The following is a 12,954-nucleotide window of genomic DNA, read 5'->3' on the forward strand; positions in this document are numbered from 1 at the left end:
TTCAACTAAACTTTACACCCTATATACACCTTAATCTTATCTAGTATTTGCTGTGCTTCTGTTTTACTGTATTTCGTTAGCAATTTTTGTTTTATATTGCTTTATTGATTTTATTGCGCTATTCTACTTCACTTGATTCTTTTCCCAATACCGAGCCACTACAGCTCTTAGGATTCCCCTACGTGCTGAATTCCACGGTAACCTTGAGTGTATTCATTTTATTGTTAGTAGTGTAGTCACTTTCTATAATGTACGCAACAAAAATAGTCATTGTCCTAAATTATCTTTCACTGCATGTGTTCTGCATCACACATTCAAGCTCATTACAATAATTAGAAGTGTATATTTGAATAATATTTGTATCTTATGCACTAATATCATTTTATTATTATACTAATATAGCACAAGGTTCAGTTACCTTTGTACAAAAATGCTTAGAAGAATTGTCCTTCAAGGAGATAATTTTTACTGTCTTACTTTAAGTACATTTTGGTGCCGGGGTGTTCTGGGAATCCATCCTACCTGGAAAAACATCCTACCCAATGTTTCTGCGCAGACGCGGCGCATGCGCACAAAACTAACGCAGAATTAACTTCTTTTTCTCTCACCCATCCCGAATACTTCTTAAGGTTATGCTTATGGTTAGGTTTAGTCGCAACTCACCGTCAAATTATAATACCGGTACCTTTCATGTTTAATTGAGTAAAGAAGTTTCTTCAGTACTTCAGGGTTTACTGGAGTAAAGTTGTTTTGTTTGTTTGCTTGTTTGTTTGTTTTTAACACAGGTATTTGTACTTCAACTCAAGCAAGGAAGGTCTGCACTTTTGCCACCTGTGGTTAACACAGGGTCAACATTACAATGAAGTGAGTGCGATGAGGAAAAAACAAGTCACCCAGCATCAGAGATGGGTAATCCGATTACTTTTTTCAAGTAACGAGTAAAGTAAGGGATTACTATTGCAAAAACGGTAATTAGATTACCGTTACTTTCCCGTAGGAACGCTGCGTTACTGCGTTACTAAAACCGTGATTTTTTTGCGAGAATGTCTCATGACAGTGAGGTAAGCAAGTGCAACATTCCTGACAACAGCTGTGTGCAGATCAACAATGGATAATATATCGAGTGCGGAGAGAGTATGAGCGTGCAGCGTTTAAAGCATGGAAGTACTGACCTTATTTTGAGTTTGATTCCATAAAAAGTGACAAAAACATTAGTGTCCTTGTGCGTGGGAAGAAAAAAACCCCTAAACTTCCAAGCAAGCACCGAGTGCGCTATGACGTAATGGGAAATTTACAGAGAAACTCGCAGATTCTTCCACTGACCGCTGCGGCTCACCTGCACCAGGGTAAACCTCCGCCTACCCTACTCCTGCTTTACAGGTGAAAATAGAGCAACAGGACCGCTAGTCTGTGACTTTATTTATTTTCTGCTGTGTTTTACTTGCATCTATTTGAAAGAGTGAGTGTAAACACACACAAAAAAATATTTTATGTGCTGGAATGTGCAGAAAGTAGGTTTAAATGTTAAACTAATTTATTCAAGTCAGAGAATGTTGCATATAATTAATTTTTTGCTTGATGCATAAAGTTAAAAGATTAAAACTAACAAAACAAGTTTTAAAAAGGGACTTTTCCATTTGATTACATTTTGTATGATGGATTATGCAGAAAAAGTAGAATTGGGCTGAAAGAGCTATCGCTTTATTACCTATTCAGGTTGTAAATCGTGTTTTTAAAAAGTAACTAAGTAACTAAGTAATTAATTACTTTTGAAAATAAGTAATCAGTAAAGTAACGGGATTACTTTTTTGGGGAAGTAATCAGTAATTAGTTACTGATTACTTTTTTCAAGTAACTTGACCAACACTGCCCAGCATCTAAAAAATATGATATAATAAGATTTTTTTTTTTTTTTTTTTAAAGATAGAACAATATAAAATTAAACTCCACTAGAGACAGAAATAACATTTAAAAAGTAACAAAAAATAAATATTCTTAAATTTACATGTTACATGAGGTGTCATGGTGGATTTGAGTTCATTACTGTGTGTTTATGTCCCGGTGTTTTACATGCGGCACCACTTCAGCCACACTATTAGCTGATGGTCAAAGTAAGCATTCATTTTACTGGAATCCTGAGTCGCTCCTTTCCATATAATTTTTTACCAGGCTAATTTCACCTCTTCCTTACGTTGTTGTTGGGATTCCCTCCTGCACTTCTCAATGGATGGTGCTAGCAAGAACAGCTTCCGGTGCCTATGAGATTGAGCTGTTGCTGGTACTACTGTTGCAGCTGAAGGCCCAACTAACATATTGCATGTTCATTTATCAAATTTTGCTGCACTTATTTGTAGTTTAATTTTCTTTTCTTACCGTTTCAGCGCCACCTTTTCGCCACTTCTTCCACACCACACTGTGTTGTAGTGTCCAGTTCAGCCATGTTTAAAGGTAAGGATCGCTCAATGATATTTAATAAACTGGAAATTTAGAGCTGACAAGTACGGAAGATACGGAAAAGGATAAGGGACACGGGAAAAGAAAAAAAGTGGGCACGTCCTCTTTCTTTTTTTTTCTTTTGACGAATTCTGAGGAAAAAAAGTAAGAATTCTGAGATTAAAGTCAAAATTCTGAGGAAAAAAAAGTCAGAATTACGATTCTGACTTTAATCTCAGAAATCTGATTTTCTCAAAATTCTGAGATTAAGGTCAGAATTTAGACTTTTTTTTTCCTCAGAATTCTGAGACTAAAGTCAGAACTTTGACATTTTTCTCAGAATTTTGACTTGTGATTCTCCGGTATCATTCTTTTCCCCACGCTGAGCCACTACAGCCAAATTCCACTTTACTACCTGGCCACCTAGCTGTAATAATAATAATAATAATAATAATAATAATGATGATGATGATGATGATGAGGATGATTTCAACTTCTGTAACAACAGAATTCCTAAAATATGCAGTAAATTATTTATTTAAATTATTATTATTTGTTATTTTGCTTCACACCTGAAAGCTCAAGACTAAGAGGAAACACTGTGGTGCTGATGAATAATCTTTTGTCATGGAGGGCATTCGGAGTAAAAATCTTTGTTAAACTACACATGCAGATCCATCTGCTGTGGTGACCTCTTGCAAGAAACTAGAATAAGTTTCTATTTTGCTTTGTTTTTTTCTATTTAATTGAGCTCTTTGGGGGATTTTTTTTTTATGTAATTAAGCTATACTGTTTTTTTATTAAACGGCTCTACCCAGTTAAAGCTACTTTTTAATAACTATGTTCTTTTGATGAGTCAAAACTAGAATTTTCCACCCCAACCTTTAGCTTAAATAAAGCCTTTCTTATCCAATCTTTAAAAAACATATTCCCTGGAGGGCTTACAAGTTTTTGTGAGATACATGAGATTATTTACTCTGCTATAATTGTCTTGCTGGTGTATAAACAAAGGCCTTGTACACAAAAAAGTTTTTAATGACTCGTTTTATATCTGCAAACTGGAATTACTGTGGATAAAACTGTAAATTCGAGGGCATTAATAATATTTTTCATTTCCTCTGTAAATTAATAGTTAAATGATGAAACCAACAATATTTATGGCTACACAAAACAGTGCAATAACCATCCAGGGTTTTTTTTCTCTTTGTTCCTTTGAACATTATTATGATCATGGGAGAAATAGGGTTTGTAAACAGACATAAACCCATAGACCACCACTATATGCTGACAATCAACAGTGATAATCAATAATCAGACACATAAAAAGCACGTGAATATACAGTATAGACAAAAACACACAGACACACACACGCATGAAATAAAAGGCAGCAAATCGAGCCAAAAATAGAAATGCTACTTAATGCTACTTTCCTTTTAAAACCAGCAGCAAACTTGCTGTAAAGTGCAGGTGTTGTGGTCTCCATTATGTTAGAGATTCAGTCTTTCAGGAATAAATGGAATCGAATGCACTTTGTCTTTATGTTTGGGAGAAGGTGTGTGTGTGTGTGTGTGTGTGTGTGTGTTACTATACTTGTGGGGACCAACTGTCACTTATGGGGACCAAATGCCTCTCCCCATGAGTTTGAAGGCATTTTTGAGGCTCAAAATGTGGTTTTAGTGTCAGGGTTACAATTAGGTTATGGTTAGGTTTAGAGGGTTAGAGTTAGGCATTCATTTTTCATGGTTAGGGTTAGGGTAAGATGCCAGGAAAAGCATTATGTCAATTAAATGTCCCCACTAAGATATGAAAATGAGTGTGAATGTGTGTGTGTGTGTTAACTACAGTTGGCAGTTCCTCTTTTTCATCTACACGCCTTGAATTCTTAACTTATGACTTGATCAGAGCGTTTCATCGAGAAAAAGAAGACTGCAGAAAAGCTGGTGATAGCTCAGCACTTAAAAATGTATGGTAGAAGAAATGACATCGAAAGATGTTCAAAGGGACGAAAATGGTTCTACAGCTGCACTCCCATTGTTGGGAATGCAGTGTAACCAGGGTCCAAATCAATGTAGTAACCAAAGCACACAAAACTTGCCAGTTGTGGATATGTTCAATCGGTATTTGACCTTTATCATTGTGGCCCTACTGGTTTGTTTAGAAGCTGGCACAAAGCAAAGCACACGCCTGTTTTCTGACTTGGCCTAAGGCGGTTCCATATTTCCACACGTTCAGTGTTAAGTCACCGTGATTTTATCCTTAAGTCTGAGGGCTGTGTCAAAATAAGATAACCGCTCCATCATCTCCAGAGATGATGATGCGGTGAAAAAAGTCATCTGGTATCCGTTATGCTGTCTTAATTCTAAAATGATTACAAATCGTTCCATGCAAAGCTCGAAAATCGAACCCAAGAAATGTCTGAGAGAAAACACGACTTTTCATCAGAATGCCGTGCCAAATAGAGAAAAAAAATGACTGAGGGTTAAGTAAGAGCGTGTCAGAATTGTGCACAAGCTGAAGTGTGTCCATTTGCATCCCTGTAGATGTCAACAAGCCGTCCAAATGCACTTTGACAGGAAAAGAAAAGTGGAATGCATGCAGAGTGGCACTCAGAAATGCCCCCCTGGTTGGTTTGCCTTTTAGTAAGAGTGGTAAGCTTTTCTTTCTGTCCTTTGTCAGGGTTGCAGTGGCTAAAAGACGTTTCAGCGCTGATTTATCGACACTGCAGATCAAATTTTATCACAACACTTGCTTGAGATTTTTCAGTTCCATAAATCAGTTAAATCATCAGACTATTTCTGGGAGCTCATTAATAATGGAGAAAAACCCCAAGATTCAGACATTACCAACTAAATCGAGCTGCACGCAACCGTTCATTTTTCAGTCTGCTTGGCTCCATTCTAATGAATTTTACTGACAATTAGAAAGAAACAAAGCCTTCACCGTGGGTGATGAGCATATCCACGCCATATTATGTGTCATCCCAATTTTTCCACTTAATAGTGCCCATAATAAGTGCTTATTAGAGGTTTATATTCAGAGACAAAGCCCTTATCTGCAATTACATCCTGCTGTTGAGTAAAGTGGGAAGTTAGTCAGAGTAGAGATCCTCTTGACACTGAGTTGTGACCCTCCTGCAACCTCTGCCTCAGGATATGACTCTTCAGAGTCTCGGCTGACAAACTAACGCCTTCAGCATCTAAATTAGCTGTCTGACAGACTCTGACACCTGACATGAGTCTGACACCTTTACCTGGATATCTGCAATGGGCCGTTTCCTCTCTACCTGCATGCAGAAAGGAGTTCATCTCAGTCCTTCCTACTTAAGCAAAAGCAAGCAGTCACACTGAGCATTCTGGGTGATGTTGCTGGACCTAAAAAGAAGTCCTAAGATCATCTTATATCCCCAGAATGACATTAGTTTGTCTTTATCTTTAACTTTGTCTGAAGAACTTGATTTGGTTTATGCTCATGTACTGCAATTTGCTGTTTCCATCCACAGCAGTCTGTCTATCCAGATATTTATTTCCTGAACGGATGTGTCGATGTTAATCTAAACATTTAGGGAATGTGGAAGTTGTGATGAAGACTGCAGATTGCTTCACTGTGGGGCTGTGGGCTAGTCCTACAAGTCCAGCAAACCCTGTAGCGTGCATGCAATCATTGCTTATCTAGTAGAGTGCACACAGCTGACAATTGCATTGCGTTTTTTTAATATATTTTATATTTTGCCCGCAGCCCTGGATAGCAACTGTTATTCCTATACCGTAAAGGCGTCTGTGCAGTCTGTCAGAAATGCTCACCGAATGCTCAGATGCCTTAGGAAACCCCCTTTTTCCACACCTGTCTGACTTTCTGAAACTACCAATTTGACATTCACCACCTTCACTGGCTATTGGCCAACTGTGCAGGGGTTGGAAAGCAGCCAGAGTCTGAAGTGCTCTTCTTTTTGTTTTTGAACAAATTTACAGCATTTCTGTCTCTTTTCACATGGAGTGAAACATTATAAATATCTTCCAGGAGACAGTGGCAGAAAATGTTGTCTATTAAAACTCCAATAGCACGAGTCTAGCAAAAACAAAAACCTGCAGAGCCCAGAAGAGATTTTGGGTCCCATCCCGGACCACTTGAGTAACAATATGCTGAAATGTTACCATGGATTATTTGTTCAGTGACGCCAAACACGTGTTGCTTATTGCTACGTTAACTCCTGAGTGACAGCTGGCTTACAGTACGAAATAACACTATCAAACACAACCTCACCTTATCACCTGGCTCCAAACTGCTTAGCTGAAATATACATTTCCAGAATTATGTGCCACAGAAGCACAGCAGCACTACAAGACCTAAACATGTGAATAAAGTAACATATACGTGCTCTTGGCAAACTCCCACTCTCGTTTTCGTGTTATGGAAGATGGACACTGTGGATTTAGAAAACATTTCTCAAACAATAGTAAATAGTGAATATATTTGGAACATATTGACATGACGGCATCACAGAGTTTCTGGAGATTTTGAAGCTGCTTATTCATAATGTGAATCTCCCATTTCAAATCTGGCCTGGTGACGATAGAGGCCATTGAAGTAAGTTGTCATGTTCAAGAAAACAGATTAAGGTGATCAGAGCTTTGTGACATGGAGCGTTATCCTGCTGGAAGATGGTGCACTGTGGTCATAAAGGGATGAACATGGTCAGCAACAATGTTTTCAGACCAAGTGCCGTTCCAACCTTTTGTTGTCCAGTTTTGTTGTCAAGGCTGTGTGAACCGGAGCCTCAGATTCTTGGTCTTAGCTGACAGGAGTGGGAGCCGGTGTGGTCTTCTGCTGCTGTGGCCCATCTGCGTCAAGGTTAGACTTGTTGCGCATTCAGAAATGCTCTTCTGCATACTTTGGTTATTGTGTGTGGTTATTTGAGTAACTGTTGGCTTCCTATGAGCTGACCTCTGGCATCAACAAGGCATTTTCACCCAGAGAACTGCTGCTCACTTAATATTTTCTCTTTTACAAGCCATTCTAAGCATTTGTGTGGGAAAATCCAAGTAGAGCAGCACTTTCTGAAACTCTCAGACTAGTCTGTCTGGCACCAACAATGATTCCAAGTTTAAAGTCACTTGTGTACAACAGTAGAGATCTGTGGCACAAATGAATAGAGATCCGCAGCCTCAGTGATACTACTCATTTGAAGGAGAACTTCATTGCTGGTTTTGCTGATAGTAAGAAGATCATTAGGTGATTATTACCATTTAAAAAAAAAAAAAACTTTTAATTTGGCTAATCAAGTAATCAAATCATGACACACACTCACATATTGTGTTTTCCAATCCTGCCTTGATGCAATCAAAAACCTCTTGGATTTCCATTAACATTAAAAAGCATGGGCACCCACACAAAAGTTGGGATTTAGAATTGAAGCCCCATTGAATGGGTGGTGTTTGCAGATTTATACACTAGAGGACGCTGCAAGCCAGCAGCTGTTCACCACATAGGCGGCAAAAGGGGAGTTGGCACATTGTTCTCTCAGGGTTGCAGCAATAAATTGCACTAAACCTACAATACTTAAAATTTCCAAGAGATGGCAATAGAGGATCGTGGTGGATCGCACTTCCATCAGGCACAGGAGTAATTACACACACAGATTGAAATCGACAGGGCACCCATCACCGCTCAACTTCTCAGAATTCAAATGACTTCACGAATGACTTAACGAGGAGCAGGACACGTAGATCATCTTGCGGTTTGTATATTTATTTTAAAGCAACTTCGTTTGTAAAATATAAATACAAATTATGAGATATTTTAATTACAAAGTTAGAACAAAAAGAACAAACAAACCCAAAACAAAACAAAACTGAACACACCAAAAATTACCTTACTGCAGTAGCCTCCTTGTTATGTACAAGCTGTGCCAAGGGGTGAATATCAACATTATCTTAAAACTTTATTATACAATTTTGTAGTTTGCATGTTAAATTACAGACTAAACAGGAAGCAACATTTGAACATCCAGAAAAAAAAACAACAACAACAGAAAAGCCCCTGAGGCTCAAGCGAGCACTAAAGTCTGAGGAGGGGATGGCTGGGGGGAGAAAAACAGGACATCATGTGCTTCCTATAAACACAAATACCACATTCAATAGCACAGCCTCGGTACTATTCTGTACAACTACACACATGCACAATGTGCCGCGCGCTCACGCACGCCATCCAGTTGCTGACAACACGCTTACGCTCTGTTGCCATACAAAATCTTTCAGAGGGGCGTGTGAGCAAAAAAAAAAAAAAAAAAAAAATCTCTTGATATTATATATTTATATATATATATATATATATATCTATATATTTATTTATACATATATTAATTTATAAAAATAAGACCATTATTAAGTCTATTGAGTCACAAATATATTGATCCTCAGTTAACAGAGGGAAATGTTTCAGCAGCCCATCAGCCAGTAGGTCAGTCCATCTGTACAGTGCACCAGTGCTGGTCCAGAGTCGGGCCGAAGCGCAGGAACTAAAGGTCAGGCTAAGGCATGTCGTCATAACCCCTGCTCGGTTCTAAAGCAAACTGCAGTCGATAATGATCAAGGTTCAGTGGGTCAAAGGGTCAGGATGAGCCCAACTTTTCCACAGCCTTGATTTTGTCCTTGAGTTTGTCACCGGGGTGATCCCAGCGGTCGTCCAGAAACTCCAGTGTGGAGCCCAGCAGGGCTGCGAGCTCTGCGCTGTCTTCCACCAGGTCCAGCAGCTCCTTGCTGTCGGGATGGAAGCCCTCCAGCTCTTCTGGGCAGGAGAAGAGCTGGGACAGAGATGCTTGCCGGTAAAACTCCGCCTCCGCTACCGTCACCACCTCCATGTGAGGGAAGGCCTGCCGGAAACCGCGAGCGGACATCCGCAGCCGACGGAGCACATCGGAGAATAGCAGCCAGTTTTTTGGCCTGAGAGAGAATAATTAACAGACGTTTAGGAATTTAGGAAAAAACAGAGTTGAAAATGTAATCTGCTTTTGAGATTAATGCTCACCCCTGGGAGAGGGACACCTGGATGTTGTAGCAAGGCAAAAGAGGTCGATCGGAGAACTCGAACTCAAACACCTCCCTTTTATCATCCTCATCTTCATCATCTGGACCTGGGGCGTCTGCTAAAATGTCATAGACACCGCCCTCTTCGGTAGACTCTGGACACAGAAAAAAGGAAAAGCACGGATCGTTTTTTAGTGAGCGTCAACATTACCATAAAGCTGCCTTGCCTAAAAGAGTGACGTACAGACACTGATGATGTTTAAAAATAAAGACTTTGTAAGCACTAAAGGACACACGCAGAGTGCTGATCAGTACTCACCACACACAGCGCTGCCATAGAATTCCCAATAAAGCCCTGGGTCGTCATCTGAGCGGCCCTGAACGTCGGCAAAATAATCTACGGACAGAGGAGAGGAGCGAAGCCTGTTATTCAAGAGCCAGAGCCCTGGGGACAGGCAACGAGGCAAATACAATTGCCCTTGGAGAATACAGCAGAAAAATGGATAAAGAGCGCAGGAAAAAAAAAAGAGGAGAGAAGGAGGAGGAGGGTGAGGGGGAGTGTCAAGAGAGAAAAGAGAAACAAACAGAGCAAATGTTTTTGGGGGGAGGAGGGGGAGGACAGGAGGGCTGATGGTCAGGGGCCAGCGGCTCTACCACGGGGGAGGAGAGTGGCTGTCTCCGCTGGGTTAGAGCTGGCTCAGTGCAGAGCAGGGCTGCAGACTGCTGCCAGGAATCAAACAAGAACCACACACAGTCGCCGAGTGCGCACACATACACACACACACACACAGCGATGGAAACAAACAGGCAGAGGGAGCTGGATAAGCACACCCAGCGAGAGCAAAGTGTGTATTCAGCACATGCGCGCGCACGCACACACTTGCAGAGTGAGAGCTGGGCTTTGTGCCAGTGCTGAGGCGTGGGGCGTCTGGCGTGTGTTTGGAGGGATTAACGGCCTCCAGATGAGTGGGACCAGGTGGAGGGAGGGCAGCAATCGCTTGCACTCGCTCATTTTCTCCGGTGCTCGATCTCCCTGCCGACATCGATCCATCCACCCGCGTTCTCTTCAACATTCAGCACCAGCTTTCGCAGGCGTCTACCTACTCACATAAACCTCCTCCTGCCACCTGTTTTATTTTCGCCTCCGTTCCGCGATCGTCTCTCCTGCTCGCTACGAGCCCCCGAGTGTCTCTCAGGCAATAGCTTTCAACTAGTTCAGGTAATACCAAGCAGCTGGCTACAGGGGAAACGTGAGCCTGTTTGTGTGTGTGTGTGCTTTCATTTCCTCCTCCTCCTCCTGTGCACAGATTCGTGTTGACTCAACCCGAGTACAAACATCAAGCCCTCACAACACACACGTCAGACTGTAGCGTGGCAGCCTTGTGAAAAGACAGGCGCTCACATGCACGCGTACAAAAGCAGAGTCTCTAGCCAGAGCAAAGCCCATTTCCGCACGTACGCTGAGCAAACACAGTTGCCGTTGCTAAGTAACCAGATAGAGGAGCTCAGAGGCAGCAGCACGCACCCCGGCGGGCTCAGACTCCCTGTCTAACAGGTGGTCGAGGGAGGAAGGGAGGGGGAGAGGAGGGGTAGGGAGGTCGCTGGAGGGGAGACGGGGATGACAGCGACGGACGTGTCGAGCTGTAGTTGGGAGGATTTGCGGGAGAGGGCCTCACACCAACAGGTTGCACAGAGGTCAGAGCGCTGAAAGAACAGCAAACAGCGAACAAGCCAAGATGGGAGCTTTCGGGAACCGGGCTCGTGACCGATCTCTTTAACAGTTTACCCTTGCCTCACCTTTTGATGCCCACACTCCGGTGTGCCTTCTGGTTTTTGTTTTTTTGTGTGTGCGTGTGTGTTTTTTGAAAAGGAATTCCTTGCTTCGCGCTGGCTTTTATTTCCCTTTTCTAGCATTGCTGAGTTTTATGATCTGTGGTCAAAGGCACATTAATATTCAAATTTTGTGGCTTTTGCATTTCATTTTGTCTGCATCAGAGAAGAAACGTTCTACCAACTTTAGCTCTTACTACACTGCGATTTTAATAAGGATCTTAAATTCCAAGTCATCTTGTTTTTGTTAAGATCTGTTTTGTCTTTCTTCATATTGCAGATAATTCCTACATATGATGGCCTAACTCAGAAGGCTTTGTTTGCAAGCCATCTATCACACGTGCCAAAATGAGACTCAAATGTAAGAATCTGAAGTCAAGGACTCAGTTTAATGTCTTTCATATGTAAGAAAATCACATTTACCAGTGAGGAAGCGCTCCATGCTGTCGCTGTGGGTCATCTTGAGAAGGCCACGGCCAGAATACGTTGCCAAGGTGGGGTCGGCGCCATAAGACAGCAGGACTCTCACCACGTCCAGGTGGTCGTTCTCCACGGCATCGTGAATCGGTCTACACACACAGGGAAGTAAGTTCATTGATTAACTATTGGAGTGGTTTACCAGGATGAGATTAGGGGGAAAATTGCATTTTGCATCCTAACTTTACAAATACATATCAAATTAAAATTATAAGAGGGAAATGTCTTCTTTACCTTCTTCAGAAAATATTTTAAACTAACTCGGATCCACATATCCTTCAGAATCCATGGATAAAATTTATACATGGTGTGGAGGATATTTTTGGGAATTCACTTCTGATCAAACTTACAGGGACGATCTAGCGCCACAAAATATATTTTCCTTATTTAGATTTTCCCTAAACTCAGACGTAGCGAGACATAAAGTAAAATGAAATTCAGATTTATAAGACTACCGTTGTTCTTACTGCAGATGCTGCAAATCTCAAAAGCAAAACTGCATGGGCAATACTCCTGCAAGACCTGAGCACAGTTTCCTAGAACAGACCCCCTAGTGTAAATTTTAATAACACTGCAATGAAAGTACTAGCCTTCCCTTTCCAAAAGTGCAGCTAATCAGCCAAATCACTGCTCTTGTACAATAATGTAAAATAAATCCCAGAAATTTTAGTTATGAGAAAGCTCGCGTCACTTTATTGATGGCCAAGCCCTGGTTTTCTTTATTCGGGAATTCATGTAAAACCAAAAAAAGAAAAAAAGAAAATCCCTACATTTCTGCATTTTCCTAAGAGGGGTGTTTATGTAACCGCTGGTGTTTGTGATCGAGTGTGCACGTGCATGAAAGAGTTTGTTTACCTGGTGCCGTCCTGAGCGCTGCAGTTTATGTCAGCCCCGTAATCCAGAAGGTGTTGGACTATGGTGAGCCAGCCGCGGGCGCACGCCTCATGGAGCGCGCAGTAACCGGCGTAATCTCTGTGATTCACCTCACACACTCTGTTCTCCAGACAGTACAGCACAACCTCCTAAAAAAAAAAAAAAAAAGAGCCAACAAAGAGAGCAGGGCTTAGTGTGTGAGCATCTGCGAAGCAAACACTGCGAGAGCAGCCACACAAGTCAGATGCATGCGCAAACAGTCCTTCCCTTTACGGTTCCTGAGGGAGAAAAATGAAGGAAAGGAGGAACTGAGTGTGT

General features: G+C 41.4%; 1 protein-coding gene across 1 annotated transcript in view; it reads right to left on the bottom strand.

The window, feature by feature from the left end:
• Positions 1–8,158: 8,158 nt before the first annotated feature.
• Positions 8,159–12,954, bottom strand: part of bcor (BCL6 corepressor) — a 38,519-nt gene continuing 33,723 nt past the window's right edge. Inside the window, exons 10-14 of the mRNA XM_084954572.1 lie at positions 12,619–12,785; positions 11,710–11,855; positions 9,776–9,853; positions 9,458–9,611; positions 8,159–9,372 (exon numbers count right to left, since the gene is read on the bottom strand). Of these exons, the coding sequence (XP_084810698.1) occupies positions 9,042–9,372; positions 9,458–9,611; positions 9,776–9,853; positions 11,710–11,855; positions 12,619–12,785 (876 nt within the window). The 3' untranslated portion in view covers positions 8,159–9,041. The remainder of the gene's footprint in view (positions 9,373–9,457; positions 9,612–9,775; positions 9,854–11,709; positions 11,856–12,618; positions 12,786–12,954) is intronic.

Source organism: Perissodus microlepis, chromosome 16 (assembly GCF_051167445.1).
Source record: "Perissodus microlepis isolate ML-2025 ecotype Zambia chromosome 16, ASM5116744v1, whole genome shotgun sequence".
NCBI lineage: Eukaryota > Metazoa > Chordata > Actinopteri > Cichliformes > Cichlidae > Perissodus > Perissodus microlepis.